The sequence below is a fragment of the Colobus angolensis genome, unplaced genomic scaffold (genome assembly GCF_000951035.1).
Source record: "Colobus angolensis palliatus isolate OR3802 unplaced genomic scaffold, Cang.pa_1.0 Scaffold62, whole genome shotgun sequence".
Taxonomy (NCBI): Eukaryota; Metazoa; Chordata; class Mammalia; order Primates; family Cercopithecidae; genus Colobus; species Colobus angolensis.
The window spans coordinates 9,347,937-9,374,367 of record NW_012119821.1 but is presented as its reverse complement, the minus strand read 5'-3'; the positions used below and the strand labels follow the sequence as shown (position 1 = coordinate 9,374,367).

The window sequence follows — 26,431 nt, the reverse complement described above, 5'->3', positions numbered from 1 at the left end:
CAGCCTGGCCCACATGTTGAAACCCCGTCTCTACTAAAAATATAAAAATTAGCTAAGCATGGTGGCGTGTGCCTGTAATCCCAGCTACCCAGGAGGCTGAGGTAGGAGAATCGCTGGAACCCGGGAGACAGAGGCTGCAGTGAGCCAAGATCGTGACACTGCACTCCAGCCTGGGCAATGAAGCAAGACTCAATCTCAGAAAAACAAAAAAAAAAGACTAAAAATAAAAGAATATGTAATGTCTTCCAGGCAAATGGAAACAAAAAAGCAGAAGCACTGGCCGGGCGTGGGGGCTCACACCTGTAATCTCAGCGCTTTGGGAGGCTGAGACGGGTGGATTACCAGAGGTCAGATTTTGAGAACAGCCTGGCCAATACGGTGAACCACCATCTCTACTAAAACAATAATAATAAAAAAAAAAAAACAGGCATGGTGACAGGCGCCTGTAATTCCAGCTAATGGGGAGGTTGAGGCAGGGAGAACTGCTTGAACCTGAGAGGTGGAGGCTGCAGTGAGCCAAGATGGCACCACTGCACTCCAGTGAGACTTTTAGGCACCACTGCACTCCAGTGAGACTTTAATCTCAAAAAAAAGAAAGCAGGAGCACAATACTGATACAGTACTGATATTGGATGAAGCAGCAAGCAAAGCAAGCAAACCATTGTAAGGAAAGATTTTTGAACTATTTTTCTCAATCCATTTGTAAAAATGGAATAAACGGATATAAAAAGAGAAACTCATGCATCTGATTACATGGCAGAAATAAATGGCAGAAAAAAAATAACATGATAGAAAAACAACATAAAATAAAGACAATTGACAAATTGGTAAAAATATTTGCAATACATAAAACAGGTAAAGGGCTACTATCCCTAATATATAATAAATACATCTTAAAAATTAGGGGGAAAAAGAAAAAAAAAAACCCTCGCCAGTGGAAAAATGGGCAAAAAAATCTAAAAAATTCAAAAAATTGATACAAAAGTGGTCCTTAAACATTAAAAAGTATTCAACTATCCTGCTAAAGAGTGAGCAATACATAGCCAAATTACACAGAGGTAACATTTCTTACCCATCTTACTGTCACAAAGAGGTCATGGGAAAACAGGCCTCTGTCCTGCGCTGACTGCAGTGGGCATACACATTGGTACAACCTTCTTGGAGGGGATCTTAGCAATTTTCAGCAAGATCACATACGCGTTTACATTCTGACACAACATTCCCACTTCCAGAAATTTACCCTGAAGATAGACCTGCAACAACATGAAATACATACTGTTTTTTCATATATTTCCTTTGCAACATTGTTTGTAATTGCAAAATATGAAAATAATCCATATACCCATAGATAGAAGAGTGGTTTAGTAAGTTCTTATACACGTACCCAGTGGAGTACTGTAAGACAATTTTTTAAATGAGGAAGATCTCTATGAACAAATTTGCAGTGATTGCCAGGATTTATTTTAAATGAAAAAGGCAAAGTTCATGTAATCATCTAGAGACTGCTAATTTTTGCATAAGAAATAACATGAGATAAGAAAATAGACATATATTTGTTCATCTGTGCAAACAGGAACACAGGAAGCATTTACCAGGGATTAGTGAGACTTACTGTCTACAGGGGATGGGCGGCAATGGGGTGGAAAGAACAAACAATGGGAAAGGGGAGAGTTTCCACTCCTCTGATTATAGTATTTTGTGTAGCTCTGACTTCAGGAACAGTGTTGCCGTTTCACATAAAGCAGAAAACAACAACAACAACAAAAGCAACAACAACAACAACAAAACTAGCAAGGATGGAGGAAAAAAATCATTAAAATAAAATACTGTCAGAACCATATAAACTTCACTACATTTCAAATGAAGTAGTACATATACTGAAGTGAGGAGAGAAACCAGTATTCACCCAGGGAACTTTATATTATTTTTTAAATTGAGATATGATTAACACAATATTCACCCTTTTAAAGTGCAGTTCATTGGATCTTGTATATTCACAAGGTTGTATGTATAATCAGCGCTATCCAATTCCAGAATACATTCATCTTTCTAAAAATAAATGTCAGACTCATTAGCATGCACTCACTATTCTTCCCTCTCCAAGCTCCTAGCAATCACTAATCTATTTTCAGTCTCTATGGACTTACTTATTTTGGACATTGCATATAAGTGGAACCATATTGTGTGTTTGGCTTCTTTGTTAGCGTGATATTCTTAAGGATCATCCGTTCACGTTGTAGTCTGTATCAATACTTCATTCTTTTTTATGTCCGATTCACAGTCCACTGTATGTATAAACCACACTGTTTACTCATCATCAAATGATGGATGTTTGGGTTGTTTTTTTTTAGCTATTATGCCATTATGAACATTCACATTCAAGTGTTTAAGTGAACATGTTTTCAATTCTCTTGGGCATGTATGGCTATGGGTGAAAATTCTGGGTGACATGAGAGTTTCATCATGCCTATGTTGGAACATCTGATAGTGTCCCACAGGTCTCTGAGAATCTGTTCATTCCTTTTTGGCTTTTCTTCATAATTTCTATCTCATTATTGATATTCTTTTATTTGGTGAGATGTTGTTCTCAGACTTCCTTTTAGCTCTTTAGACAGTTTACCTTGGCTCTTTGAACACATTTAAAACAGTGTCTTCAATGTCTTTTTTGAGTAAGTCTGAAGTCTGGGCTTCCTCAGGGAATTTCTATTGCTTATTTTCCCCCCATCAGTGCATGGACCATTCTTGCTTGTTTTTGTGCATGTCTCATAATTTTTTGTTGAAAATGGGACATTTTAAATAACATAATGTTACAACTCTATAAATCAGATTCCCTTTCCTTACCAGGTTTTGCTGTTGTTGCTGTATTTTGCTGTTTAGTGACCTTTCTGAACTATGTATGTGTAAAGTCTATATTCTTTGTTGTGTATGAAATATCTGATTCATATGCTTAGTAGTGTGTTAATAACTGGACAGATTTCCTTCAATGCCTGAAATCAATACTTCTCTTTGTATTGGGGACTCTGTGTGTTGGGGCACACCTTTAATACTTAGCCACAGTTAACAGCTTCTCCTTAGTCTTCGCCTACTTATGCAGTGCCTCAAGGTCAGCCACTGGTGGGAGTTTAGGGCCTTCTCAGCTTTTTCCTGAGTATGTACACAGTTTTATGCATGTACATAATCTCCTTGATTCCAAAAAATGTCATAACTTAATAAGTCCCTATCTTTTAGTTGTTTAACCTTTCTAACTATTTGTGTGTAAGGTCTACATTCTTTGTTGTGTATGGTCATTGAAATCTCTGATTCATTAAGCTTAGTAGTGTGGTTATTTTGGTTAAAAAGAGTAATAGAAAAAAAGAAATAGAAATTCCCCGAGGAAGCCCAGACTTCAGACTTACTCAAAAAAAGACATTAAAGACGCTATTTTAACTTACTTTTTGGTTAAGTTACTGTTTACCCCAACTGTTACTCACTGCGTAAGGTAGTCTTGATGTTTAAAAAAAAAAAAAAAAAATGCCTCTAATTGTTTTTGAAAAACAATCTCTGGGACAAAGCTTATCTCATTGGGCAAGCTCTAACTCAGATGAAACAAATATGGCATTGCAAGTTAAGTCTTCCAGTGAACCATCGATCAGGTCAAATGATGACAGTTCTCAGGGAAGGTGTCTGAAGCAACTCCAACCCTGTTGTGAACTCCCTCCAGTGGCTGCCAGGCTGATGGTCTGCACTATGATCACGGGCTGTTGGTTTTCACAGCTACCATGAATCTCGGAAGCAGGAGATTAGCATAGGGCAAGGTTTCACAGTGATCTCTGTTCTTATCAAGATTTAGATTCAAGGTTCAAGATTTAGATATTTTTTCTTCAGTAAATACTTCTTGGATTGCTGCAAGCCTTTGGTTAATTCTAGAGTTCTGAAAAGGTTGATTCTGATAGTTTGGGCAGTTTTCTTATTGCCTTCATAGAGAGAAAAAAATTTGGATGTTCTTATTCCATCATTTTAGCTGTTATTACCCCAGGTAACTTTTAAAGAGCTCCAAACAAATATTGAACCCTCTGGCTAGTAGGCTTCTGTTTTGCGGAGCTATGACTTGGCAATTCTGAAACTAACTTGTGTACATATTTTAGGGTTGAACGTTCAAATATGTAAATATATCCTCGATAATGGTAATCAATTTTCTCACGATTAGACAAAGAACTTACATGTTAAAAGGACACAGGAGACAGCTTGTGGAGGCTCCCATTGGCCAAATTAAGTGGAATTTGAGCATTAAAATTAAGAAGGACTTCAATTTTTGACCGTTATAGAATAACAGGGACTGGATTTGCCCTTCTACATTAAACAACTAGGAAACTGCACAAAGTACACCAAACAGTTTTCAGACAATGGAGAAGAGGTGGCAAAGGATAACCATACCTGACAGAAGAAAAACAAATGAGTTTGAGTGCTACAAGTATACCAGCTCACTGCCTGAAGTTTCCAAACTGCAGTGCAGAGAGAACCTCAAAAGAGCTAAGTGGCCTTACTGAAATTAGAGACAGACTTCAGAGTTCAGAAAAGTCAGTGTAATTAGAATTTGTGAGGCAAAATACTAGAGGAAGGAAATACACAGAAAGAGAAAAAGTGCTCCAAAGATCTGTAGAAGGGTTCTTTCAAGTCTTTAGTAGATCAACCTGTGTGAGGTGTACAAAGAATATACTAAGGCCAGGAAAAAAACTAAACACTAGAAAGGAGTAAGTGGAACTAAGCCTTACACAAGCCCAGGTATAGTTTGTATTCTGACCAGCCATTGCAGAAAGCTTTCCTGATAGACACAGTATTAGGTAGTTTCTAAAATGGTAATGTCTCGTAGTGGAGTCAGACACACCCTAAACTAGGGTTTCTCAACCTTAGCACTGTTAACATTTGGGGCTCTAAAATTCTGTGTGTGTGTGTGTGTATATATTATGGACAACTTAGCAGCATCCCAGGCCTGTATCTGCTAGATGTAGCCCCCTCCCACTCCCCATCCTTGACTATTCAAAATATCTCCAGATGATGTAGACAAATATTCCCTGGGAGGAAAATCACTCCAAGTTGAGAACCAACGCCCTAGACTAATGGCTCTTGTAGACCCATTCTAACAAAGCACAAACCTCGAAATGACCAATCTAAGTAACTTCACTGCATCCCAGAACAAAGTCCAACAGAACTTAAAACAAAATCTAATAGCTAACAGCTAACAAAACTCTTCCCTCTTAACTTTTTACCTGGACTCTAACTAACTCCTTCCAGTTGAGGTAAAAAGTCTTGGACGGACTTAGCAGTGTGGAGGATAGTGACTCCAGCTTCACAGTCTGGCAAACTCTGGGTAGGTACAGAGACATTTTCCTTTTACTTTTTTGTCAGTCTGAAATTATGTCAAAATAAAATTTAAAAGAAAGAAGTACAAAAACAATGTTTTCATTTGACACAGCAAAAATAATTTTCTCTCTGCATAATCTCTTGAATTTCATTATTCTATTTATCTAAGTTTTTTTTTTTTTTTTTTTTTTTTTGTGAGACAGTCTTACTCTGTCACCCAGGCTGGAGTGCAGTGGTGCCATCTCAGCTCACTGCAATGTCCACCTCTCCCAGGTTCAAGCAATTCTCATGCCTCAGACTTCCGAGTAGTTGGAATTACAGGCGCTGGCCACCACGCCTGGATAATTTTTTGTATTTTTAGTAGAGACAGTGTTTCACCATGTTGGCCAGGCTGGTCTTGAACTCCTTGCCTCTAGCGATCTACCCGCCTCAGCCTCCCAAAGTGCTGGGATTATAGGTATAAGTCACCATGCCCAGCTGAGTTATCTAAATTCTTAAGTTCTTGAAATAAGTAGAAACTCTTGAGAGTTTGTGAATACAGGTTAACCAGATGGCCTTCCCTGCCATTAAAGGAACTAATGTGCAGGAAACATGGATTAGCATTATTCAGTTTACCAAGAACTTCAAAATTTTTCCCAGCATAGCAAAAGTGAAACATTTGAAGGGATTTAAAAAATTCTGTTTTCCTTTTAAATAGCAGTACTGTAATGTATAAAGCAGTCCTTTCCTCAGTGAGTCATCTTACAACTTCTTTGCTTAGCTATCAGTGGAAATGCTTTTAATCCAATTGCCTTCAGAATTTGTTCTTAAAAATTAGAATCTATGATTCCTCAAAAATTTTAAAATAAGAATATATAGTCAAAACTAGATAATATACATTCTTGATTTAATGGAAATATTTATATGCAGTGAAACATAAAACCAATTATTGGTTGTATTGCTACATTTAAACAATTTTCTTAAGTAACTAAAATATAATTAAGAATCCCAAAAGTGTCCTAGACAACTATTTTAGAATCAAGAAGTACATGATCACAAGTACATAAAACAATAATAAAATCAGTATTTATTTATCTGTACATCCATAAGAAAAGTTACTATTTTAGTTTGCTAACGAGAATGATTTTTAACAAGGGTGATCTGGTTTACATAGCTATGATTTCCTATGTTTCCATTATTATTTTAAATATACATTGACTTTTTAAGGAAACAACAGAGCTGAACCAGTGAAGCACATTTCATGATAAGCACTAAAGAGAAAATATGAGATCACTAAAATCCCCAAATTACTTCATAAGGGAAACAGTCTGAGGGATATTAAAAATCAATTTAAGTACATATTGGATTTGTGAAAGGCTTATGTAAACATAACTTGAATTTACTTAAAAAAAAAAAAAGAAATACAAAAACAAACATTCTATAATTCCCCCCAAGAGATTTATTCAAATGCGAGTTTAAGTAATAGCTGCAGGGCCTGGGGTGAGAAAGCAGGGCAGGGTAGTGCATGCACCTGCAGTACCAGCCCTTTGGGAGGCAGATCACTTGAGCCCAGGAGTTCGAGGCTGCAGTGAGCCATGATTGCACTATTGCACTCTAGCCTAGGCAACAGAGTGAGACCCTGTCTTAAAAAAAAAAAATTTTTTTTTTTTAGATGGAAAAGTTCGCAGAAAGAGGCACTAATCAATCATCAAATGTAATTTTTTTCCCTTGAAACACAGCGATATTAGATTGCTGTTCTTTTCGCCTTCTGCTTGCTTCCCATGAAGGATGAAGAGGCAGCTGCAATTGCTGTTTTGTATTTTCAAGTCTTCTTGGTAGCTTCTTATTAAACTGATTCTTGATCTGAGGCTCATTCTGTGGAAAATCTACAAGGAGAAAGCAAAAATAAGAACAACTAACTATATACCTAAAGAGCATATAGGAGAAGTAAATTTCATCTTTTTCAAACCAATATTAAAAAAAGAAGTTTTGTTTTCTTAATGGAATATTGCACAATTTAAAACTGAAGTCCAACAGGGAATAGTTTGAAGCTGAAAATTTACAAACGAGTAGTCAATTTTGATACACATGCTTTCTAACCCTTGTAAGTAGATGTTTATTGAGTGTCTCTTAATTTATGCTGCGCTGTCTTATTTATAATAACATTAAGAAAGGAATCACCCTCTTGTACTAGCATAGAAGGCAAAAAAGAAGGGCATCTTGTATTTTCAAAGGAACATCATTAGCTTATGATATCTGTGTACATGAAGCAGATGTAGCCAGAAAATTCACATCTTAGCTAAGACACTCCACTGGGTCTGACAATACTGATAGTGTTTACCTATTTTTAAAGGGCTATAAATTGATTCCACTTCCGTCTGTTATTGAACCAAAAATGGTTATTACAAGGTACACTACTAAGTCTACTGAAGAATATGAGACAAAGTTCTTTTTTAGTTGTAACGTTAGTCTCCAGGTATGAAGGTGGCAACTTGTATTCTAGTCCATGTAGTATCTTGTCACTTTATATGATTTTGAATCAAGTCTTATTTGGGGAAGATATACTAGCATGAAAAGACAAGAATCAATGCACATTTTAGGTGCTTACAGAACTTAGAAGACGGAATCAGCAAGAAAAAGAGAGACAAGAAACTTAATGTAGACTTACTAATCACTCCCATGACTACGTATTTCTCCACGGCAAGTTAGAAATCATTGTCAGAACCCTTTTTTTTTTTTAAGATGGAGTCTTGCTCTGTTGCCCGAGCTGGAGTGCAGTGGCGCGATCTTGGCTCACTGCAACCTCCACTTCCCAGGTTCAAGCAATTCTCCTGCCTCAGCCTCCTGAGTAGCTGGGATTACAGGCATGTGCCACTATGCCTGGCTAATTTTTGTATTTTTAGTAGAGACATATTGGTCAGGCTGATCTCAAACTCCTGACCTCAGATGATCCACCTGCCTCAGCCTCCCGAAGTGCTGGGATTACAGGCATGAGCCACCGTGCCCAGCCTGTCAGAAGTCTTTTAAAGACCTCTTTAAGAAAACAAATGCAATAATGTTATATAAACCAGTGCATAGTTTCGGATAATATTTACAAAACATTATCTAGACAGAAATCAAAACAACCTTATCTTATACAAATCACATGTGCTCTAGAAATCTGTTATAATATTCAAAGAGTGGCTGTAGTGATGAAAAGTTTAAAAAGAACCTGTTTCATAAAAACTGAGATTTGAATAAGGCAGTACTTCTAAATGAATGTATTATTTTATATATTACATACAGTTGTATATGTAAATAAACTGGTAAATATTTTCAGCATACAAGCTAAGCACAAAAAACCCTTTATTTGGATATCCTCATTGTGAAAATGTAGGTGTGTCTTATATTTACAGTTATCCTATGTTTGTGAATATATGGTATAAATGGGGCATACTGACACGTTTCTGCCAAATCCTGTATTATCTTCCTTTTAGGCATACAATCAGAATATTTTCCATTCCTGCTGCAGTTAGGTGAGGTCATATGGCTAATTGAGTGATGGCCAATAAAATGTGAGTAAAAGGCCTGGACCATAAAAACCTCACATTCCATCTTCCATTACTTCTCTATCGCTGATGAATGAAGAGAACTTCTAGGATCCACAGGAGGCAAGAGGCACAAGATAGAATAAAACTCCAAGGAGCAGACAGACTGATGGATGACAAATCACTGAGATTTAGTAGTTACTTGTTATAGCAGGTAGTCTACTATGAATAATACTAAAATTGGTACTCTGAAGTACCATTACAATAACATAAAAATTTGGCATTGGCTTAGCAGTTCGGTGGTGGGTAGCAAGGAAACAGATAACTGACAATGAGAAGTAAGTAACCTATGTGCCAAAGAAATAGATAAAACTGTTATCTGTGATAACTTGGCAAGCAGGCCACAAGCCTATGGAGTTTGCTGTACAAAGGTAACCAGCTGGAAAGAATAAAAAGATCAATGTATTACTGGCTGTCCTTGAGAATGTACTACACAAAAGAGAACAGAGAACAGAAAGAATCTAGATATTTGGGAACTTAAGGTTTAGAAAAGCTTTTGACTCCCAAACAGTAACCTGCAAGTCTACGAAAAGTTTTAAGCAATAAAAGGCCCACAGCAACTCAGCCCTAGAGCAGAGATAAGACTAAATGTGTGGCTTTCCCATCCAAACCTGATTAATTCTCAATGCAGTAGATGCTGAATGAGATTGGGAAGCGGGAAAAACAAAACAAAACACAAACAAACATAAATAAGACAAGTTTGAGAACTAGCTCTAAGAAAGAATTTTCAGTACAGTAACCAGCCCACAGATGGACTGAAGGAAACACAGGTCAGAAATCCACTGAGTTTTTGAGGAAGTGTATAGTGAAAGAAATCACAAGCCTGGGATGGAAAAAACCTCTGCGGAACTTTGTACAATCTTCATCACTTTATATTTGTGCAAGTGACTTGGGGCAAACTCCAAAGAGATGTTAACTACCCACCTCAGATGTGGCCATGAAGCAAAGACCCTTCCTAGACAGGGACCATGAAAAACAATGGATAAGGAAGTTCCTCTCAGAGCCTTCATAATCTTTGCTCAGCAGAATTTCAGGCAGTAGACCTGTTGTGTGGCTTCCATTTTTCCCCTAAGCAATTAAGAGTTTTTATTTTCATTACTTGGTCCCTGTTCTGCTACTCGATACCTGGTATATCATGGCATGAATTTCTTTTTAGTACAAACGTCACCAAACTTTGAGGAATCTCATCCATGACATTTGATGGAAAGTACTGCATGACCAGTGATCCTGAACTTTGAGCTGGATGAGTGACTGGATGTGACTTTGGGTTGGCTTCCTTGGGAAGGAGGTAAATGCTCTGTGTAGGAGGACAATCGAAACGGGCATCTGGTGATAGAAAGTATGGTCACTGGCAGAAAAAGTTACGTGTTCACAAAATTCCACTGCCTCTTTTCTCCTAGATATATACTAAGACTGCATTTTTTAGCTCCTTTGTGGCTAGATGGGGTCATGTGACTGAATTCTGGCTAATGATATGTGAGCAAAACTGGTTCTGCTACTTTCAGGCCTGGCTCACAAAAATCTGCAAAATTCTCTATGTACTTAATTCCCTTCTATTGGCAAATGGAGAATATTTGGAACCTGGAGGAGGAAAACGCCAAAAGAGGGAAGAAGCCTGATCCTTGAATGACTATGTGGAACACAGCCTCTCTGCTAACTCATCACAGTGGACTGTGATGTGAATGCGAAATGAATTTCTGCTATGTTAAGTTAGTGAAAGTCTAGGATTGTGTGAGAAGTCACTCTCCGCAAATATATTAAACTTAGATTTGTTATGAATTAATCTGAAAATATTCTGATTATACTCTTGCCTAAGAAAGTAATATGCTTGTTATTCAATATTTAATGGCATGGCATTAGTGTTTAGGATCACTAATAATTAAGATATAACTTACATAATTTACTTAAAAATGTGTTGATTTAATTTGAGATAAGTTAAATAGACATAATATTTCCTGATAAATTTTATCTATATTTTTCCCTCTGGCAGGACACAGAAAAAAAGAAAACCAACAACAAAAAATTATATTGATAATTATAAGATGCTCTGTTAATATTTCTGTGGGTACATAATTCATTCAGATTATACTAAGCAACGACGAGTTTTCATTCTTTTACTTTGGTAAAACATAGCTTAATTGCATATGAAGGTTAGGCAACTGTGAATACATACCTAGTGATCTTGTTTTTGGAGCCTGTTCTTTGTAATTTCTAAAAGAAGAAAAACACCATTACGACTTTTTGAAGATAAATCCTCTGATCTTAAGAAAATAACATAATAAAATTGATGATAAAATGAATTCAAAGGGCTACTATACTCCTTAGTCACACCAGCAAACAGTAAGATAATTATGAAAGCCCCAGGTTGTGTATCAAACAAAGGTGTCTTAGAATCCGATGTTACTACAGACACATGAGGACCTACTTCCCTCACCACCTTTAAAGAGAATTTATTTGTAATGGAAAATGTCTTGTCTTGGTTACCTTGCCTTTACTCTTGGGGATTATCTAGATAAAGAATTTCTAAGGTTTTCTCACAGGAAGAATGACTCTCATACAACAAAAATTAAGATTTACATTTTGGCGGGACACAGTGGCTCACAAGGTCAGGAGTTCAACACTAGCCTGGCCAATATGGTGACACCCATCTCTACTTAAACAAACAAACAAAAAAAGTAGCCAGGTGTGGCACCATGCTCCTGTAATCCCAGCTACTCGGCAGGCTGAGGCAGGAGAATCACTTGAACCTGGGAGGCAAAGGTTACAGTTAGCCTAGCCAAGATGGCTCCACTGCACTCCAGCCTGGGTGACAGAGTGAGACTCCGTCTCAATAAAAAAAAAAAAAAGAAAGAAAAAAGATTTATATTTTGTGGTAAAGGGATAGTGGTATGCCATTTTCAAATGAGGAAAAAAATGTAGCTTTTTGAGGCAAGTTTGGAAAACAGAAGTAAATATTTTAATTATTTCAACACTCCACATGTTTTTATGTCTTTGCCATACATACTGTGACATTTTTGAAAAATTTTTACATCACATTTTTCTATTTCATTAAAAACTATCCCTGACTTGTAAATATATGCAAGAACAGTTTATAGCTGTTACTGAAGAAATCAGCTAAACATAACCTTTACTCTAAAATGTGAAGATATCCTTTATCAAATTGGAATTACAAATAAAGTTAAACTTACTGGTTTATAACAGAACAACTATGAAAAGTGGTGAGCAACAGAGATGGAGATAGCAACATCACCACATAAAAAGCAGTCTGCAGAAACTCAGTTCAAGGGCAAGCAAAGCAGCCTTACATACTGAAATGGTACTAGACAGTAAAATGACTGATGTTTAAAATAATGGTCCTGGGTCATCAAGAAAAAATACCATATTCTTTTCAGAAAGTTCTGTTTAAAAAGACACGTGAAACATTTTCAAAAGTTTTTCATCCAAAATGATTTCAAAGTTTCAAAGCTTTGATAAATGAAGGAATAAAATTTAAATCAGCTGGCATATTATTTGGCTATAACATCTCATTTTCTGATGAAACTGGACAAATGTGGCATTGCCATATGTGTATCTGTACCTAATATCCCACTATAACCTTGGAGAGGGCCATGTCTAAAAACGGGATGGGTTGTACAAACTAGAATTATAGTTTCTTCATGTATGGACACGTAGATATTTCTAGCTTTTTAACAAAGAACTAATGATTATTTCAGAACAGAAAAAGAATCTTACCTTCTAGAGCTTTTAGATCCAGATAAAGAGTGGAAAAACACTGATTCTAACTTTCTGGTTTCTGTACTTGGCTTGGTTTTGTCATTTCTTGTATCCCCATGAGTTTCACCTGTATCTTCTTTAAGAAACACTTTTTCGAGTGGTTTTTGTTCCTTAACTGAAGAATGACAACTACTTTCCTTCTTTCTTGTCTGTCTGACTTTCCCAATGAAGAAGTCGTCACCACTATCACTATCTTCAGACATGGAAGACTGCTTGTAAAACCTTTCTTCTGTGCTATCATCAAAATACTCCTTCTCCTCTTCACATATTTCTTCTCCGCCATCACTGTTACTAGAGAGTGAGCTATCAGATCCTCTGTTTTTTTTAGTTTGACTTAGTGTTTTCAGCTTTGGGTCAGCAGGTGTCTTGTGGGACTCAAGGGAAACTACAGAATCCTTTCCTGAAGGCTTTGATGGAGAATTTGGAATAGTCACTGCTTTAGTTCCACGTTCCATCTTGTCTACTTTTTCCTTTGAATTATGTGTTGGTTTCTTCCTCAGTATTTTGGTTTCTTTGACTTTTTGCTCACTGATAATAGTTCCTTCATGCTGTAAATTACTTCCATTATCATTTGAATACAAAGTATTCTTAGAATGATTGTCCTCTGAAGCATTCTTTGATGACTCAACTTCAGTAACATTTTGTCTGGCTTCTTTAAAGGCTTGGACAGCAGCTGCAAGAGAAACAGTGCATGACTCATTTTAGCACTGAAACATATAAAACATGACTGTTTTAGAACAGTATTTTAAAAAATTATTTTAAAAGATTTAAGAGGGCAATTGGAATTGATATTAAATACATATAATGGGTCTGAATTCACAAAGAAATCTTTTGACTTCTTAAAAACCAAACATATGATATGTTCAGATGTATTCATTTTAAATTGTGAAAATGAAAAGAAAATCTTTTCCTCATGTCTTGGAGTTATGAAGGACAGTAAAAACATCACATTATACAAATAAAAGGAAATGGCAACTTTAATTTATATAATAATAATGCATTGAGTATTATAAATTATGCTTTCATACATAAAAATCAGTATCATGTGACAAAAACATTTCATTTTATAAATATATTTTATAATAAACATATAAAAAATTATGTTCCTAAGTGGGAAAACCAAAAGTAATGAGTTATGTCAATATTTTTAAAAAACTATTCAACTTTATCTTGTATATATTATATATAGAAAGATATATATTGCATATTATATGTTCATATATTAGAATTTATTAAACAATACAGATTTGGTTTTTCTTCAGATATCACACTTTCTGTATTTTCAGACACCTTCCACATTGGTAAATATTTGAAAGAAACTTGCATTTATAATAGAACCTCAAGAGTTAAAATAAGTGAATCACCATTATCCAAAGTCTACAAAGGCATTAAGTACATGGCTTAAAAGTCATTTAATTCATACCTTTTAGCACATCTATCTTTTTCTTCAGAAGAGGATGTACTGCTAGTCTGGCAATTGCTCTTTCAGTTGCAGTAGAATCTGGCTGCAAATTTAAAAATATAATAAACATATGGAAATAAAATAAAAATGACACCATTGAAAGTGAATAAAATAAAATCTATCATAGTCTTTAAAAATTAGAGTTGAGAATAGAACTAGTTAATATTCTCCTTAGATAAGTTATCTGTATAATCAAGCCATGCTAAAGACAAAGATCACCTTGACAAAAATATTACTGCCTTTGAATAATTAAAATTGTCACTTAATCATTAATAAATATTCTTTGGATACTTAATGTTCCCAGAATTGTGATAAGCATCATGTGTAACATTAAAAAAACCAACTATCAATTGTTTGGACAAATGGAGGCAAGATGGTGCACTTCCGGGTTCTTCTTCACCACCAGCTCTTCCCGCGCGTGCGAAAATGCAGCTGGCACCTGGGACGGTGCAGATCAACTGGGCATGCGCCAGGTGACGTCAATCCAAAGAGACCAAGATTTACCTGGTCGCACCTGCGGAACGCCCCCCGACACGCCCGTGCCCCGCCTATTGCCCTCCCACTCCTAGAAAAGCCGCTCTCCGCCAGTGAGCCACGCGGCCTTCTCACAGCCCCACTCCTGTCAGGATGTCAGGACTGTGGGAACTCCGCCCGAGAGCCCCACCGGGGGACTCTGCCGGCCTCCTTTGCCAGAGGCCGACAGACAGATTCTCCCTACCCACCTTCTTTCCCTGAAGCTAGGTGACCAAAATAAACTTGAACCTGTTTTGCTCCTACACTTGCCTACCCGCTGGTTCTTTTGCGCCCGCTCGGCTGGTCTTAGAAAAACAAATCAGTAATGAGCTTAAACGATCTAATTAAGAAGACTGAATTAATATCAAAGAATCAAATAACATACTAGTGCTAAACTGGGTGAGACTACTGTAATACTTGAAGTCCCATTTAACAGAGACCCAGAAATTATCTAATGTTCTATATTTCTATTTTAAATGTCTACTATCACTGACATGTTCTCAGGGCCTAGAACAATAACCGGATCATAGAAAACACGTTATAAATATTTGATGATGACTGAATGGGGACATTATATACAATATTCAATACATTTATAAATTTGGAAAAATCACAACGCCGGCTAATGACTTGAGATGCCATATGAAGGCTGACAACATCTACATTTCGACCTCCAGCTCCCACTGAGCTCTAAGCTGATACATCAAACCACCTCACTTGACATCTGTTTGACATCGTCAAAACAGAATTCTGTTTTTTCCTCACTAATCTGCTTCTCCTGTAGCTTTTCCATCTGATTGTATGTAATTTCCATTCTTCTGGTTGCTCAGGCCTAAAACTGTAAGCATTCTTTCCCAATATTTCACTTTCCCTCAAAACTCACAAGACACTCTGTGGTTCCAAATGCAAAATACATCCAAAACCAGTCGCTTCTCATCATTTCTATTCTTACTACCTTTGACTAAATCACCAACACCTTCACGTGGACCAACATAATTAAACTTATACCTGGGCACTCTCCTTTGCAATTTGCTCTCTAAACAGTCAGTTTTCCACATAGCAGCCACGGCAGTTTTTAAAAATGTAATCAAATCATGCTATTTCCATATCTGTTCTTCTTTAAGATTTATTGCCTTCTGATGCTTAGGCCCATACCATTGCAATCTCTTCTCTACCTGGAATACTCTACTCCCAAATATATACACGGCTGATCATCTCACTGTATTCAGGTCTCTGCTTAAATGTCATCTCAACTAGCACAACACTTCCCATCACTATTTACTTCACATCACTTACCACGGCATTGCAGTGTAGATGTTTTCATATCTATGAGGCAGAGACTTTGTTTGCCTCATTGCTAAAGATTCAATGCCTAGAATAGTGACTGGTAGGCACCCAATATATATTTAATAAAGCTAGTGAATAAATTTCACTAGTATGTGAAAGTAAAACAACCAGTTTCAAATGTCTTTATCCTAAATTTACCCTTCACTGTGAATAGTCAAATATAAGGCGTTTCCAACCCAGAATTATAAATGTACGAATACCAAAATAAAAACAAGATGATAGCAGTATGCAAGCTATTCTGTTTGGAGGATTTATCTGAGTAATGTCACTCAAAGGATATTTAAATTACACCTGGTGCAAATCCTGTGCCAGGACCACCTGCTATTTAATTATCTTGTGTACTAGGTTGAATAGTGTCCCCTCAAAATTCCCATCCACCAGGAAACTCAGAATGTGAACTTATTTGGAAACAAAGTCTTTGCAGATTAAATTATGATGGAATCACAGTGGTTCAGGGTGGTCCTAAGCCCAGTATGTCTGGTTTCCTTATAAGGAGAAGAATATTTAGATATAGGGGCACAGAGAGACACAGTAAAGACTACGTGAACACTAAGGCAAAGATTGGAGTTATCCTGGCATCAGCCACCAGTAACTAAAAGAAGCAGGAAGGTTTCCCCTCTGGAGCTTTCAGAGAAAGTGTGGCCTCACTGACACCTTAATTTCAAGCTTTCACCCTCATCAACTGTGAGAAAATAAATTTACCTTTTTTTGTTGTTGAGATGGAGTCTCACTCTGTTGCCCAGGCTGGAGGTGCAGTAGCATGATCTCGGCTCACTGTAACCTCCGCCTCCCAGGTTCAAGCTATTCTCCTGTCTCAGCCTCCCAAGTAGCTGGGATTACAGGCGCCCACCAACACGCTCAGCTAATTTTTGTATTTTTAGTAGAGATGGGGTTTCACCATGTTGGCCAGGCTGGTGTTGGGACTCCTGACCTTGTGATCCGCCCGCCTCAGCCTCCCAAAGTGCTGGGATTACAGGCGTGAGCCACCGCATCTGGCCAATTTACGTAGTTTTAAACCACTCAATTTGTGATACTTCCTTATGGCAGCCTTAGGAAACTGATACACCTCTATTCCGACTATTAGACACAGCTTCTGTTCCACCTTTTCCAAGAAATGTCGTCTACTTATGGACCATTCATCTAAGTACAACACAAAGTGAACCCGTTTCTTTAACCTGCTGCTGAGTTTCCTGATACCGGAAAGACAGACGGAAGAGAATTTAGGAAGGAAGCCTATTGCTAGTATCCTGAGTCACTTAGTGACAAGCTGGGCTGCTGAAGGCATAGGTCAAACATGCTTGCTTGAGTATTAAAAGCTAGAATATAGAAATTCCAATGGAAAACATGATTTTCAGGCTAAGAAGACTGAAAACAATATATGAAAATAGTCACGTCAGTATATTGGGTCCTAGAAGATTTCAAATAATAAAACAAGTCACCAAATAATAAACTACAAAGAAAAGATGTACAGATCACAATGGTTTCAGACTTTAATTCTCGAAGTCAAACTATAGAGCAGCTAATGCTTCTAAAATGATGAAGGAAAATAATTTCCAACCTAGGGAAGAAGAAAAATACTTCCACACAGGCAAAGTTTTTTCAAAAAAATTTATATCCCTTGTACACTTCTGCCCAAGAAGCTACTGGCTCCCCTAAAATAAGAAAGGATACAAGTAATCAGAATGGCATAGGAGACAAACAGAAGACCAGGCAAAAGGAATTTTCCAGTATGATGGTGACAGGAGACTTAGGTTAGGGATACTTGGTGTGTTGAATATCTGGAGAGGACATGCCAATAGCAGATGGAGAGACTGGTGTTACACTAGAGATAAGACAGAAAACTAACAAAATAAACCTATCACAAATGGTAGAAAACAGAAATATTATGCAAAAAAAGAAAAGTAATAATAACTCAGTACATGACTCACAGTAACAACTTAATCACTAAATGTTCATCTAATCTGATTCAAGTATATAAGGAGGATGGAGGGGATAAGGAGGGATATCAGGAGATAAGTATATGAGGAGGATGGAGGGGGATATATGACTTGCAGCCTGAAAGAGAAAAGAGATCTAAATCCTTACCTACCACAACATAAAGTTAACAGCTAGTGCTTAAAATGAAAAAGCTAATACAGCACATCAACATCTTGCTGTAGGGGTAAACACTGTATGAACTAACTGCAATTGAAGCAGGAAAGGAGTAACAGAGTACTGCCATTTTTATAAAAAAATTCTTGTAGAAGTATTCGATTTTCAAAACCAGGAATTGGCAAACTGGCCCATGGGGGCTGTTCCAGCCTGCTGCTGGAACTTCTTTTATTTAATAAAGTTTTAGGGGAACAAAGTCAATCACATTCATTTCTATACTGCCTATGTCTACACTCATGACACAATGGCAAAGCGAAGTAGTTGTGACAGAAGCTGTGTGTCTTACAAAGGCATTCATTTCAGGTTCTTTACAGAAAAAGTGTGATGCCTGCTCTAAATTACATGCAAATACAATCCTTGGTGGGGCAGAACTAAAAAATCAGGAAGAAAGAAAAAATTGCGTAGTACACTGCTGTTTCCAAATCCCTGCTTTGACAACTTGCTAAAATCTTTGCTGAACTGGGTATTTCTTTCCAGAGTTAGCTATACCTTCCCATCTTAGTTATAACAAGTTTTAGAAGAGCAGTGGTGTAATAATACTTGCATATCTAGTGTTGACTCTGGGGGTAAATGCTATTTTGTTAAGAGTCATTTTATCATTAATTTTATTTAGCAAAGCTGTTTCTCTGCCCTGGACGATATCCCAGACTAACTCTGATTTAGTAATCTGATTTCAGTGAATTTCATTTTTTTCTGAAAGACTCTAGAAAAAGATTTACAATTATATAATTATGTACAAATCTCATGAATGAAGATTTTTTTTTTTTCTAATGTCTTCTTCTATAACTGTGTTTTTATGTTGCAATCTTTGTGGAGCACTTATTTGTGGAAGAATATCAAGTTAATAAAAAATGAGACTGATTCGAAAAAGGCCACAGTGTTGCATAATCCCAGGAGAGTCACTCCCATTGTAGTTGTCAAATTGGAGCTCTGCAGCCATATATAACAGCCGTTAGCCAAAGCAGAACAGAAAAGTCTGGGTCTACAGGGCATGCAGGCGTATAAAATGAGTAGTTATGCAGAATTATGTATACTACAGCTTTAGGTTCTGTAATTATATGCAATTTGTGTTTTTGAAGAATAAAAGTTAATGCTATCAGCTGATAAAATGTTATAAATATATAAATATTGCTATAAAACTCTAGGATATGTTTTTTGTTTTATTTTAATTGACAATAATTTTATATACTTATGGGGTACAAAGTGATACTGACATATGTATACATTGTAGAATGATCAGAGTAATTAGCATATCTATCACTTTAAACATTTATAATTTCTTTGTGATGAGAACATTTAAAATCCTCTCTTTTGGCTCTTTTGAAATATATTCTTAAGTGTAGTCACCTTGCTGTGCTACAGAGCACCAGAACTTGGTTCTTCTTTCTAACTGTAACCTTCTATCTGTTGACCAATTCTCCCTTTTTCAGTTTGTACTTCTCCTGCCCCCAGCCTCTGGTAACGACCATTCTACTCTCTATTTCCGTGAGTTTGACATTTTTAGATTCCACATACAAGTGAGCTCTACCAAATTTCACTTCCATTAGCAATATATTAAAGTATGTTTTTCTATGCGGTTTTCCCATGCAGAATGTTAGCAGACATTTTGTTCTGTGTAATCTAAAAACTCTGTAATGTAAACTAAAAACAGTAAGTCATTATAACGTTATTTTTTATTCATTATGTTAGTAGACCACTAGTATGTACTTTTCTATAAACATCTGTTCATAAATCTTGCTTTGTTCTTTTTCTGCTGGTTTGTTCATCATAAGTAATCTTCATAGATTTAGAAAATTAGTTGTGTCCTTTCACACGTATTTGCAATGTTAGTATTTTTTAAAATCTTTTTTTTGGAAAATTTTCTGGGTGAGAAATTTAAAATTTTCATGAGTCAAACTTTCATGACTTCCGAGTTTTAGATCATGAAAATAACCTCTACACCAAATATATTTTTCTATTAATAAGTACTTTGTTGATAAGGGTAGTTATTTTTAAGGAAAATATAAAACATATTCTAATGCTTTATGCTTCGGCTAATATTTGATGAGAATGTGGCTTATTCATGAAAAGGATGACATGTGGGCATTTGATTTCCTATAATCGCACCATACCAGAGAATACATTTTTTGCTTCTGGGAAAGTTCTGAATAACCATAAATACAAAATCCAGTTTATACTATGTGGAAGTATCCATGTCCTCAACAATGGCTAAGAGAAACACCGCTTCGCAGGTAGAAATACCATTCTGTTTAAGAACAATGGGTTGAAAATAAATGGTTTCTCAAGTTCTTGTTTATTTTATTGAGAATTTTTTAACAAAAATGTCTGTGAAGTATGTGTTGTACCTACTCTCTACCATAATTTTATGGTGTATATACATTTCAAAATGTACTCAGTGTTTCTAATTTTTATAAATGAAATTTTGATAAAGTTGCCTATCTAATACCATGGCCAAACATCTTAGAGAATGAACTACTTGTTACATTGAAATATGTAAAATGTTAGAGTTAATAATACTTAACAAAACATATTTAAAAATTACAATACAGACATAGTGAGTGCATGACACAGTGACGTTTTGAGGCAAAAAAAATCTGAACACTGGGAGGATGAGCTTTGTCATTTTTATTGGATGCCATAACAACTTTGAAGAGGGAATAAAATGCAACATCAGGACGTTTGATCTGGAAGAGCACTTTATTACAGAAATGAGAAGCAACAAGAGTCAGAGGTGGTAAGTAACCTAAGGTCACAAAGCTAGGGAGAAGGCAACACTAGTTGAAATGTAGAAACTCCTAGAAACCTCTAACTTTTGCTAAACAAGAATCTTTGCAGTGTGTGAGTTCACAACTTATAATGAGGATATTACCAATCACTTCCCAGAAGTGTATCTGAATTGTCAGTCTCAAAGAAAAAGGCACAAGTTATGCTCAAGTACTAATTAGAATACTGTTATTGTAACACTATAAGAAATCATAATAATTAGAATTGAGACTTTCATTGAATTAAAAATTATTTAATCAAGGTATTCCTAAACATCAGAGTGTATTGTAGGAGAGACATATATCTCCTTAGTATATATCTGGTCCTTCAATATTCCTTATATTTAGCTGCCAGCTATTTTTAACTAATTTGTATTTCGTCTTGATGACACGTAATTTGCAAATCTCAGTTGCTTGCAATTATGGGAGTAGAAAAAATATTCTAATGTGCAAAAATGTGAAAAAAACTGCAAATGAAAATCTTAATAACATACACATTAGTTATATGTTTTATAAATACTAAGTTTTCCATTCTTAAAAGACTAATAAAATTACACATGTACTTAAAAATGCTGGTTTTAAAGAAAGTCTTTGACATACCAATTTAGTAAATTATGGCAATTATTTAAGTATTTTTATTCTTCCTAAGAGAAAGTCAAATTTAATATTTTTGGCTTTTCATTTTAAATCTTTAATTTTATTCTTAAGAATTTTGTTCTTAGAAAATCGCACATTTAACTTTTAAAATTCAAATTTCAACAAGATCTAAAGGAGAAATGGACCAAAGATTTTATCAATCAATGAGACTAACCTTCTAGGCTTGATTTCAAGATTACCTACCCAATTAGGAACAAGCTAGAACTCAAAATCTGTTTTCGGAATTCAGTCTAGTATTCTCAACAAATTTTCTTCTCAACTCTGAGATAACTTTTACATTTCGTGACCCAACTCCGGATGTTTTTTACACTATAAATTGCGTAAAGCTCCCTTCATGTGTTTTTGAAAAGAAATGAAATATAAGCATTAAAACAAAAAGCTGATGAAGCAGATAGGCTCAGGTTTATTACTTTGGCAGTGTTTTGGGTCTCTGTTGCTGAGATAATATATGCATCTTGCTTATTGCACTGGGATAATATTTGCATCTTGCTTATTGCACTGGGTTAAGTGCAGAAACTCACAAGAATGAGTAGAACAGACTCTTTCGCTCCTCATTTCTCTCTTGCCCATCTTCCTTCCTCACTTAACTTCCTCCCTCTTTATATTTACTGAACTCTTACTATTATGTGAAGACACTATCTTACACATGAGGACACAGAGATCATCTTTTGAAGCTCACAATGTTGCTCTAATTTAAAAGGCTAAGACAAATGCACAGATAACTAATACAAAGCAGAATGTGACAGGCTTCATAGATGAGATAGAAAACGGAGATTTATAGAGGGAATAGAAATACACTGATATATCTTAAATAAATTTATTTTGAAGCTTAAAAGGCTACTAAGTAATCTCAATGAAAAAACAGTTTTTACACCTGCATGAAAAAGTCTTCCCAATATCGGGAGGTATGAAGGAAACCACAGCTTTCCTTATTTAAAGCTGACATAATGTTTGCCATGGAAAATTCTCCGGAAACTGTGGTTTTCAGAAACATACCCCCAGTTTCTTCCATTTCAAATAAATTAAATAAAAAAGGGAAAACACCTTACCTTTTAATGGAAATTTTTTATTTGGGTATATGGGTACTTATTGTAAACAGAAAAGCATTTGGATGTATCTAAGAATGTAAACAATCCCAAAATGAAAAAGATCTCTTCTTTGAAATACTACCTAAAATAAACTGACTATAAATAAACTGGTCGAGGTAGAATGCTAGTAGCAGTACTTTGAATATCAGATGGACTTAATTTCAATTATAGATTTTTATCTGATGATGTAAACCCACATATTAATATTTGCATTTATCAAAAACATTTAGAAAAATAATAGCAAACAGTCCATTTGGCTGGATCATGAGTAATGTGGCTAACTAAACATGGATATTTAGGTGGTGATGAAAAAAATACTCTCCAATATTCTGTCTACTGTATGTTCCTGTGTTTGAAGACATTTAATAAAAACACTGAAAACTGGTCATATATAAATAGATTTTTGTGAAAATTAAAGTTTTATGGGAATTTAATTTGATACACATACATACAGACAAAATGTTCTATGTGAACATTACTGTGAGGGAAGGAACATAAGTGTAAGTGATAAAGTCAGTCATTTAATCATTCAAGCTAACCATTTATTAATCAACTGGAGGAAGCAATAGCTTTGTAGTAGGGGTATCCGCAGTTATTACTTCTTTTCTGCATGAAAAGGGAGAGGCCATAATCACTGTTCTACTTCTCCTAAGCCACTGGGTCTGCTTTCTAAGTGATAGTGATGTTTATCTCCAGTTAAAACTTACATTAAATACCAATTACACCCTTCCTTGGTTCCTATTTCCAGGAGTGGATCAATTTCTGAAGGTATTTGGTCCCAGAGCACCACACGTATATGTCCTATACTCAACAAAGGAAGAACGAACGCATAAAAATAGGACAAAACAACAAGAACAAAAAGGAAAACTATGCAGAGCTCCATGTAATTATAACAAATTCTTGGCAAGCAGAGGCCAAAAATGAACCTCTCTCTAATTTGCCCTTTTAACACTGGCAAGCCATAGGGAGTTAATAATATGACAGAAGGAAATGAATGCTTGAGAAAATTAAAAGTGTAGAAATTAATTAAAAAAATAAAACGAGTTTTCAGTAGTGATGTGACACAACTGAATCAAACAGTGCTTATACTTATCACTATTATATGGGTCTTTGGATCTTACAGTTTGATACTGGTGGCAGAGTTACTGGGAAGGGAAGGTTAAAGAGGAGGATGGAGTTGAGTGCCAGAAAAGCAGCATAGAACAATTGAACAGACCAGGATGGGATGTTCCACTACGGCACTAGTTTCTAAAAGAAAAATGGAAAAGATTGAGGACATATAGAAAGCAAATATTCCAAAGCCAAACCTGGCCCAGAATATTTTCCCTTGAGAGATTATGGGAATTATCCTTGCCATTATCGCAAAACATGAACCACTTTCCTCAACTCGACTTGCTCGCAAGAATAGCAGATAGGCAAGAAATAGGTAAGGTAATCCTTTCAGGACCATGCTCATCTACATACTACAAAAAGATGCACATACACAGGACAGTCATTTTAACCATTTCTGGCCACCTACTCAGAAAACTTACCAAGAACTACACATGAATCTGTCCTTCCACCCATCTGAAGAATGGAATACTTCCTGTGAGTTTTAAAATATCACATCTTCATCTGTTTATTTTCCACCTCCCAGTTTCAAAAAGAACTTAAAAGATCATAGATATAAAATATAGTAAGAAAATGCCAAATAAAAGTAGGCAGAAAACATGAAAAGGGGTGAAAGAGAAAATATTGTTATAATGGAAGAGACTAATTAAAATGAGGAAATTGTCTCCCTCAAAAGACACTATTAACAAAGTAAAAGGAGGCCAAATAATAAAGGCAGCTATTTCCAACCTGACAAAGAGTTCACTCCAAAATATCTAAAGAACTCGTATAAATCATTCAGAAAACAAACCAATTAAATATTAAAAAAAGATAAAACCAGGCACTATACAAAAGTGGATATGCATATGACCAAACAAAATGATGACATGTCAATGGAAAAATGCAAATTAAATTTAGGTATTATACATGCACTAGGATGTCTAAAATGAAAAAGACTAGCAATACAATTTTAACTAGAACTCTCATATACTGAAGGTGGGAGTATACATTAGTACATTTACTTTGGAAAAGCAGCATATCTCCTAAATTGAACATACGTGTGATACTGTTATAGAAAAAGAAATATATATTTGGTGTTTATCTTGGTTCCTGGCCAGAGCTCCCAAAACTCATGTCATTTCATAAGCAATAAGAAAATAAAGGTGAAAGGAGCGTATTTTGTTATAATATTTTATTTTTGGTCCTAGTTTCTGAAATATGCCATGTTCCATAACCAAGTAACTCCACTTTCAGGTATATGCCCCAAAAGAAATGTGTAACAATGTTCATAGGGATGGATGTCAGCAAGATGGCAGAACAGGACTTTCTAGGGCTCATACCTGCACAGAAACATCAATTTGAATGACTATCTACAAAAAAAAAAATACCTTTATAAGAGCTAACGAAAACAGATGAGAGATTACAGCACCTAGATATAGCACAGAAATAAGAAAAAAAGAAAAACAACAAAAACACATTGGAAAGAGTAGGAAGAACAGCTTCACACTACTCAAACCACCCCTTCCCCAACCCCAGGCAGCAAACCATGGTGAGATATACTTTCCATGTGGTGATGGGAGGGAGAGGTGAGCACTATACTTTGCCTGGGAACCCAAAACACAACCTACTCCAGTAAAACCAGCACCAGGAAGGCCGTCACCGGCCCACACTCCACGCTGGTAACCAAGGACTGAGACTCCAGGCTCACCCCAGTGCTAGGTTGAATGCCGCAGTCCCAGGCTCCAGGCCTACACAGCAAATTGTGTCTCTCGGTTGTCCCAAGACAGGCCAATATCAGCGGCCCCAGGTTCAGAACTGCCCTCAGCAGAGGATGATCCCCATACCCCAGGCTTTGGGCCAGCCCTAGGTTTCAGGGCAGCCCAGTATCAGGCCAGCACTTGTGGTCTCAGCATTTAGGTCAACCTCTGTCAGACCTGTCAGATCCCAGGCTGCAGGCTGGTACATTCAGACAAAGCCTCCACGCCTGCCTTGGCACCAGGCAGGATCCTACAAACCCCAGGGTCCAGGTCTGCCTCAGTTGCTTCAGGATATATACTGACCTCAGTACCGAGGTGGTTCTTATAACTCCAGGCTTCAAGCCCACCCAAGCACCAGGCCAGGCCCTGTGACTGAGGATACAGACCTATGTAGCATTAAGTCTGTCCCTGTGGCCCTAGGTTTCAGACCTGCCCCATGAGCAGGTTGGCACCCTTGGACACAAACACCAGGCAGGCACGTGCAGACAGAGGCTCCAGACCTGCCCAGTGCCAGGCTGAGTCCCAAGGCACCACTCTACAGGTTGGCCTCTGATGCCCCATTCTCCAGCAGACCCAGGGTCCAGGACTGTCCCAGAAGACTCCCACTGGACCAGCTAACACAGACCCAGGGTGTAGGACCAGGGTGTAGGACCACTCCTGTCTACACAGGTCCCAGGCCTGCCCCTGAGGCTGTAGGATACAGGCCAGCTTTTGTCTACCTAGACTCTAAACCAGCACTTGCACATCAGCTTCTAGGCTGGCACCAACAGACAGAGGATCCAGGCTGGTCCCCATGGCCCCAGGATCCAGACCAGTCCCAGTGGTTCCAGGCACCATGCCAGCACCAGCAATATTGAGTTTAGACTAGCACTGTGGACCTATGCTCCATGCTGGCCTTGACACCCAGCCAGCCCCCATGGTTCCA

The 26,431-nt window shown here is 36.7% G+C and overlaps 1 protein-coding gene across 1 annotated transcript in view; it reads right to left on the bottom strand.

Moving 5' to 3' along the window:
- Positions 1–5,535: 5,535 nt before the first annotated feature.
- SRFBP1 (serum response factor binding protein 1) overlaps positions 5,536–26,431 on the bottom strand; it is a 62,071-nt gene continuing 41,175 nt past the window's right edge. The window contains exons 5-8 of the mRNA XM_011963696.1: positions 14,104–14,185; positions 12,639–13,353; positions 11,080–11,117; positions 5,536–7,205 (exon numbers count right to left, since the gene is read on the bottom strand). Coding sequence (XP_011819086.1) covers positions 7,021–7,205; positions 11,080–11,117; positions 12,639–13,353; positions 14,104–14,185 — 1,020 coding nt within the window. The 3' untranslated portion in view covers positions 5,536–7,020. The remainder of the gene's footprint in view (positions 7,206–11,079; positions 11,118–12,638; positions 13,354–14,103; positions 14,186–26,431) is intronic.